Here is an 8,084-nt window from a genome sequence, read left to right on the forward strand (position 1 = left end):
AGACAATTACGTAGCTGCTTGTTGGTATTGCGTTTAAATTTATCAAATCACAGTTACTTAAAAGATCGGGTTATTTACCTGGTTGTTTAAAGACAATTACTTCATTTCTGTCCCTATACCAATGAATTTGGGATCACAAGCGATCAAATTAATGTGCTAGTCTAAGACACTGAGGCTGCGGCCACACAGCAAAGTTATTCCAAGATAAAACCTGTTATTTCAAAATAACTTGGTAAGCATCTACACCATGCACACACTATTTCAAAATAGCAGATGTGGCTTATTTCACACTAAATTTAATGTGTGCAAATATCCTGAGGTGGTTTTTCATGATCTTTAGCGAGGCAGAACACAGAGCTGGTACGGTTTCGGTAAAAATAACACAAAGCTTCGTAATGTAGTTAAATCAATGTCTTTGGGATCCATGAGAGGTTTCAAGGTAAAATTCTGCAAAATTGCTGTCAGTACCAAAAAGAGTTCCATCCGAGCCAGCCCCTCTCCAACACAGATTCTTCTCCCTGCAATGGAAAAGGAAGTTTGAGGAGATGCAGGAAATCTTTGTTTGCAATATACTTTAAATACCGTCACAATGGAAGTAAACCTCAGGGTTAAAGTTAGATGCCTAGAGAGATTCAGGGTAACTGTATAGAAGATAATGGCCATCTCTAAGAGTCCAAGAAGAAATGAAAACTTTGGTGGATTTGAGTCCTCAGTAACAGATCATTTAAAAGGCTGAGTTCCATATGATCAGTAACTTTTTAAACACCAATATACAGAGCAGGGTGGGAAGAGGTGAGGAATGCAAATCTCGAACCAGCTAATATATTTAAGCTTGATGGTTCTTCAGTGGAAGGAACAAACAGAGAGGTGCAGGTAAGGAAAGTAGCAGGCTGGAGGCAGATGAAAGACCAGAGAAGTTTGTTTTCTTTTTATTAACAGAGTTACTGGGGATCTTCCTGGATTGGAATAAGGTTGATAAACTAAGCAGCCCTTATTCCTCTCTATCCAGATTTTCATGCACAGTTAACTTCAACTCTATTGCCCGTTATTCCCTTCATTTTTACTCTTTCATGTGTATTCCATCACAATTCATCCACAGGAAGCTGAGAGACAGACAGACAAAGGGAGATAGGACATTGCAAGGAAGAGGAGAGAGAAATGCTTGTTCAGCAGATCAAAAAGAAAGAAAGAAAGAAAGAAAGAAAGACTGGCAATTGAAAGATGCTCCACTGTTATGAGAAGCTCTGTCTCAGGGATGACCTACAAATGCTGAGAAGATGAGAGTTTGAGGAATCTTTGTATGCTCAAGACAAAGCTAAGAGAGAATGGTCTGGAGTCTGAAATAAATACAGTGTCTTTTACCTGTTGAAAAAGGTATGAAGAAGTCACTTTTCTTAAAGGCACCATTTTCATCCAAGAAATGCCCTGGGTGAAACTGCTCCGGATTTGGAAATTCCTTGCTGTCATATAGGACCGACTCCAGAAATGGGAAAACTTTGGTGCCCTGATTTAGTAAATACAGATAAACAAAGTTTGAGTGGTTCCATTGCAAATTATAAAGTCTCCAGAACTCACTGAGTTACAAAATGGGACACACTTTCCTTTCCTGCATTTCCTTGCATCGTCTGGAAAGTCATGCTTCAAACACAACTACAAATCATCAGATCACAGGAGATAAGGTAACCCCATCAAACTGCAGCCCACCTGGAACAACAAGATCCTGGAATCTCAGGAAAAGTCTGCTCCCATTAGAACATCACCCTGGTTTCGACAGTAAAGAGGTTTGCAAAAGTCTGATTCAGATCAATGCTCCCTCACATCTTTTCCATTCATGTATGGATTTTTTGCCCAAATTTGCAGAATGAATTTTTACATGCACAGAAGCCTGTTTCCGCTCCACTGGTAGAAACAAAAGCCTATCTGTGGGTGCTCTGTTAATCGGGTGGGTGGCAGTTGACTCTCTCCTGAGCAGCTGCATATGTTCACAGGAAATGCTGGTTTAGATTCAGAAATATTAGGTGCCTCTCTCAGCTCACTTTCAGAAGCATCTGAGTTTACCTTGTCTTTATAATTGAGTTATCACACCAATACTTTCCCTATAACTAAGAGGAACACAATAATGCTGACAATGCCTATATAGCTCAAAGTGAAGCTCAGTTGTCACCCTAGGTTGTGAACACTTTGAGTTGGGCTGCTTGTTAATATTTGAGCATGTGTAAAGCTTGGAGGAGCCGGGGAACAGAACCAGTTCGGAAACTGACCTCACCCAAGAGACTCCCAAAAAGAGGCAAAACTGTTGACCATGCAATTTGACATCAATTCCGTGTCTGAAATGGTAAACAAGGTTCAAAGTATTTTCTCCGGAATGACAGCTGGGCCTGCAGAATGCAGGGTTCTGTTATTTTTCATGCCAGTAATTGTGAAGAACATTGGCCACATTCAAAACATTTCTATTCCGAATAATTGAAAAAGGAAAATGTCGAAGAAGTGAACTTTAACAGAGAAACCCTGAAAACTAACCTCGGGGATAAGATATTGTCTGAAATGAACGTCTTTGGTCACAGCATGAGGCACACCGAATGGAACAAGGTTAATGAATCTCTGCATCTCGTGTAAAACGGCATCTGTGAAGGGCATCTGACTTCGGTCTGCCATGCAGGGGCTTCGGTCTCGGCCAATCACACGATCAATCTCTTCATGAATTTTCTCTGTCAGCAAATGGATGACATTGAGAATAAAGTTAGACTCCAGGGTCCTCATCGTTTTTCCCACTTTTTTGCCACATTGCCAGATATACTGATCTTAGATGGGGAACATAACAAAACTGGTCACTTGGAGGGTCACAGAAGCTACTATACATGGTATTTAGGAGAAAGAGCCAACACTGTAGCTATAGGGTGGTGATACGGCTCACGTCTTGCTGTGTTATCAAACAGAACACAGGGTCATGACAGCCCTGGGATGGAAAGTTACCTCTTACCCACAAATGAGGCACCAATCGGCCAGGGGCAGTGAAGGCTTCTCCTACACAAACACATACGCTTTCTCCTGGCCTGTGGTCTACTTCCATTTGACGGCCCTGTGCTGACACGGCCTATAAGGAGGCTTGGTAAAGGCAGACGTGTTGGTGCTTTTCCACTGGCGACAGCTGTCACCACTGATCTAAAACACCCATCCCCGAATAACTCTCGGTAAACCAATGACCAGCCTGCACACAGTGGTGAGATGCATTATTTCCAAGAAAAGCTAGATCCGTCTGATGACTAAAGAGGCAGGGGTCTGAACTCTACGAGAGATTGATGCCTGGAAGCATGTGAACCCCTCATTTCTTCAAAACTAGAAATTGTGTCTATCTATGTCATACCTTCTATGTGTGGATATTTCAGAAGAATCAGGAATCCGTATCTCAGGGTGGTGCTGGTTGTATCTGTCCCAGCAAGGAATAAATCTACTGTGCTTCTTGCTAAGTTTTCAGTCGTAAATTCGGACTGGTCATTCTGTCGTTCCTGCAGAGAATTTTGTCATATTTCCTTCATCACTGACAATCGGAGCATGTGGCATCTCTTCATACAGGCCTGAGCCTTCTCACCTTCTACCCAATCTATGAACCACCTGGTGTCTTTCAAAATATTGAACTAAAGAGGAAACCACTTTCAAACTAGGAGCCAAATGGTTTCACTTTGATGCTCCAAAGGAAGGAAAACCCCCATGAACATGCAAATGCCTGGCTACCTGCTGAGCAAGACCGACCCTGACAGAACTGCTGATAGGCTGTTGTTGCAAAATATCACAGGGGATTTGCAAGAGGCATTTCCAGTAAGCTAGGAGTAGGCTAGGTCTGGAGCTAAGAGCACAGGCACCTTTTGAAACTGCCAGCCACTGCTTCCTGTGCATCTTTCAATGCAATGTGTGCACAGCCTGAGGGACCAGTCCTGCCTGTCTTACAGGTGAAGTCCCACCAGCATCACTCACACAAATGAGATGAGCAGGGTGGGGCTATTAGAATGGAAGTTTCATGTTTTGAAACCAGGTTCTCTTCTGGGTCTTGTGCAGAGAGAAAAACACCCAAAATTGGTCAGACTCACTCCAAAAATCTGCCCTCACATACCTCTTCCATTTTGATGAGGAAAGCATCAATGAAGTCTCGAGGGCAGCTGGGGTCCAGCGACTCTTTGTGCATCTTCACTCTCTCCAGAACAAATATCTTCAGCTCCTCAGCATTCTTAAATACCCTGTGGTGAGGCCCCGGAATGTAATCCAGGAGAGTCGGGAAAAAATTGTACAGCTGTAAGGGTGGAAGGAGAAAACATCTTTTTTACTGTGGGCCAAATAACCATAGTGTTTACCCAACTGACTCAATCGCAGCTGCAAAATGAAATAGTTGGACCCCAATATTGGGAATAGCTGCAGTCTGACAAGGAGAACGGGACCACTATGAGAAACAGAAACACCTATTTAAGGGAAATGAACACGAAGAGAAATATTTAAAAAAGCCTCTGTCCCTCCATCCACAGTGAAGCAGAAGAAACTCCAGAACACACCTGGACCAGGATGAAGCCAAACAACTTATTGGTTTCCATGACGAGATGAATTAAAGTCAGAAATTTCTTATCTTCATAGTCAAACCGGTCCCCAAAGACGACAGAACAGATGATGTTGGCGATGGCATGGCTGAGGAGGATGGCGGGGTCAAAGGGCTGCCCTGGAGCACAATAAAGCCAGAGTCAAGTTTTTAAATCAGTATTTCCACTTTCAGCCCTTGATGCTATTGAGACGTTCTGGATCACGATTCACCCAGACGGCCAGTCAGCTTCATTTTAGCCCTAAACTGTTGCATTAAATATTGCAAGAGACAGGCAGTGGCCTGGGTCTCAGGAAATCTGGGAAAAATTCCCACCAATGTCAGACACTTCCCAGATGGGACCTCAAGTGAGACATTTCATCTCGCTCTGTCTTGGTTCCTCATCTCAAAAAGAGAAAATAAACCTTCTTTTCTGCACTTGTCCATCTTCAAGTTTCAATAACACAAACTCTGGTGGGGGCTGGGACTGCCTCTAAAGGTTTGTTTACACAACCCATTAGAAAATAAGACCCCATCATTCCTGGGATGTTAAGCAACTAATAGGACTTAACTAAGTTTTAATAAAATAATAAAATAATCATCACCACTTAGAAAGCACTGTAAATTGGGATTCAAACATTCCTGGAGAAGCCAGAATCACCTTATCCAAATGTCATCGTGTCTTGGACATCCAACAGAGAAGAAAATCAGAACAAGCAAACTGTATTAGCCCGACAAATTGAAGAAAAAACAAACCACCCTAATTCAGTTCCCTCTGTTGGTGTACACGTACTCTAGACAAACTTCATCCATTTGCTCACTGGCCACAGACCAGAGGAAAGGAAACATAGGAGAAGCATCGGGAACCGTTATCTCACAAACTTTTCTCACGCAGTTAATTTCAGGAAAACACAGATTGTGATATGCGTAGGTACTGTTTGAACCAAAGTTACTTTCAGAAGACAAGGAAAACAAGAGAGTCTTTAGCCGACTCTTCAGTTTCCAGCACACAGACAGCAAATCCCCACCCTGTGTGTTTCTGAGCCTTTCCACCAGAAAACGGGCTTCCTCCTGGATTCGCAGCTCAATGCTCTTCTTCCCCATCCCAAAGTTTCTCAGGTTGGTGAGGGCAAATCGGCGAAGCTGCTTCCATTGCTCCCCATTGCTAAAGATAATACCTGGAAAAACAGGAGGAGACCAGATGCTGTGGGAGGGGTGGACATCAGCTCAGTTTTCCAAATTGTCTAACCTAAGGATATATTGGTCACTGAAAGAACATGAACTCAAAGGTTGTGGTGTTTGTCTTCTACTAACAACACAAAACGACATTGACATGTATATGTAGCAAAATCCTCCATCTGGTTCTTTCCATCAGTTGTTAGCCCAATGGCTGTATTTTATTCACTAACACAGTGTAAAGTGGCACAGTAATTAGAGCAAAAGGAATATACTGGTACTTGATAAAAATCAGAACTGCACTGGGATATCAAGAGGCGGGTAAAGTTAGAATCATTCAAAGAACAGGGCTTCTGAGTCGTGTTCTCCATATGCAGAGAACATCAGTGAGACACCTCTGAAATGTACCTCTTCCTTTGGAAATCTTCTCAAACAATGGCAGGGTTCCTCTTCCGCTGAACTCCTGCCCTTGGTCAATCAGCGCTTCCTTCACAGCCGCGTATCCAGACAGCACCACAATCGGCTCGGAGCCAACGTATATTGTGAAAACTGGGCCGTACTTCACACTGAGCTGTCATTGATTAACACGACACACAAATGTACTTTTACTAAAGCCACTTAACATAAAAATATGAGTAGCTCTCATGTCACGTAGAAAAGGACAGAAGCACCTAAATCCAAAATGTAGATCCTCACACCCCCTACCTAAATCTCCAGCCCGGTGCTTCTTTAATTTATTTGATCACGCAAACTTGCTTTGTGGCTGTGGTTTTTTTGGCCATGCTCCCAAAACAAAGGCCCCATGCAGCTCTGAAGGCAGGGCAGAGTGGCAACACCAGTGGCTGCTTTGGTGCCCAGCTCTCAAGGCAGCACCGCATGGGCAGAGAAGTAAGGGCAGCGATAAGAAAAGTTACATTCATCAAAGGCTGTTGAGGGAAATGGCATGTGTCATTTCAGAGCCTTTGGCTATCATCTTTGAAAGCTTGTGGAAATCAGGAGAGGTCTCAGATGTTTGGAAAAAGGCAGATGTGGTGCCCATCTTTTAAAAAGGAATGAAGGACAAACCAGGGAATTAGAGACCAATCAGCTTTACTTCAGTCCCTGGAAAAATCATGGAGTTCATGCTCAAGGAATCCATTTTGAAGCACTTGGAGGACAGAAAGGTGATCAAGAGTAGTCAACGTGGGTTCACCAAGGGCAAGTGATGCCCGAGTAATCACACTAGCGTCTATGCTGAGCCAAGTGACTCTGTGGACATGGGGAAGTCCGTGGAAATGTTACACCTTGACCGAGGCAAACCTGTTGTTCCAGTCTCCCACAACGTTCTTGCCCACATTTGGCCTCCCTGAGCCAAAGCCAGTCATAAGGAAAAAAATTCCACTACCTTATGTAGAGATTGGCTCCTGTTCCTCAAATTCACCTGCAGGACATTTCCGATGATGGGAAAAGCAAGGGGGCCAGGTGGCAGCTTTCCCCTTCCAGACCTTTTTCTCCATGCTGAAAAGAAAAAAAGGCAAGAAACACAAATCAATAGGAGAAGAGTGGTTGTTCCCAGAGGCTCCATTGAAGAGTCCAGCAATTCTTCTGGCTTCTGGACAGAGATTACTTTGGATTTCAGAACCCACACTCTATATATTGCTGTCAAAACACAGTGCAAAGTTCAAGCAATTAGCCAATGACGACTCTCCTTTCTTGTGGGTCAACATGACTATTTAGGGCCAACTAAGTTTATTAGACACTGACAAACTCGAAATGGACTCCTCTGACCCTTTGTTTGCATATGAACTGTGTTTGCTGCTGGTGCTCTCCCTGACCCAGACCAAAGGTTAATCATCACATGAAGCCTTGAAGGCCCGTCTCCCACCCCCAGATGTCCATGGAATCATTATCCACTCTATGTGCAGACCACGAGAGTCTTGGTTCCAGCTGGCACATACAATGCGGGTGATGGCCTTTCACGGTGCTCAACAGGTTGTAGATCAAGTCTGGAGAATAGTACACAGCCAACTCCTGTCAGCCCCTCTCTGAGCTGGCCACCACCTTGGGTTGCTGCTTTATTGCCCTCCTTAACCCATTAAACCAGTCTGAGGCAACAGTGCGAGAAGGCTAAAGAGTCACTGTCTGAGACAGTTGCTCAGTGTGTTTGCAGCTGCCAAAGGGAGTTGTAGAAGCTGCCATGAATGGGGTCTTTTCTCGGGGCAGGGTGGGGGGCAGGAGCAGCCCCACAGAGTCCCTTGCAGGGGCATCTAAAAGTTCCTTCTGAGGCATGGTCTGCACAAGGGAGATAAGTCAATTGCAGATACACAATTCTTGTTATGGCAATTGCGTAGGTAGAATAGACATCTGC

The 8,084-nt window shown here is 43.9% G+C and overlaps 1 protein-coding gene across 1 annotated transcript; it reads right to left on the minus strand.

Moving 5' to 3' along the window:
- Positions 1-280: 280 nt before the first annotated feature.
- On the minus strand, positions 281-7,307 carry LOC142015914 (cytochrome P450 2H2-like). Its single transcript, XM_074999867.1, has 9 exons — positions 7,122-7,307; positions 6,146-6,308; positions 5,590-5,739; positions 4,542-4,702; positions 4,109-4,285; positions 3,365-3,506; positions 2,521-2,708; positions 1,363-1,504; positions 281-518 (listed from the first exon to the last, which is right to left on the minus strand). The coding sequence occupies exons 1-9, from the start codon at positions 7,299-7,301 to the stop codon at positions 337-339; spliced, it is 1,485 nt and encodes a 494-aa protein (XP_074855968.1). The 5' UTR covers positions 7,302-7,307; the 3' UTR covers positions 281-336.
- Positions 7,308-8,084: the final 777 nt, after the last annotated feature.

This window comes from Carettochelys insculpta, chromosome 7 (genome assembly GCF_033958435.1).
Source record: "Carettochelys insculpta isolate YL-2023 chromosome 7, ASM3395843v1, whole genome shotgun sequence".
Lineage (NCBI taxonomy): Eukaryota > Metazoa > Chordata > Testudines > Carettochelyidae > Carettochelys > Carettochelys insculpta.

Bases quoted from the DNA above. Each gene is read 5' to 3' on its own strand.
- LOC142015914 (XM_074999867.1), bottom strand. From the start codon at position 7,301: ATGGAGCCTCTGGGAACAACCACTCTTCTCCTATTGATTTGTGTTTCT. The intron at 5,740-6,145 runs GTACATTTCAGA...CTGTTTTTCCAG, and splicing joins GAAGATTTCCAAAGGAAGAG to GTATTATCTTTAGCAATGGG. The intron at 4,703-5,589 runs GTGGGGATTTGC...ATTGTGCTCCAG, and splicing joins AAGGCTCAGAAACACACAGG to GGCAGCCCTTTGACCCCGCC.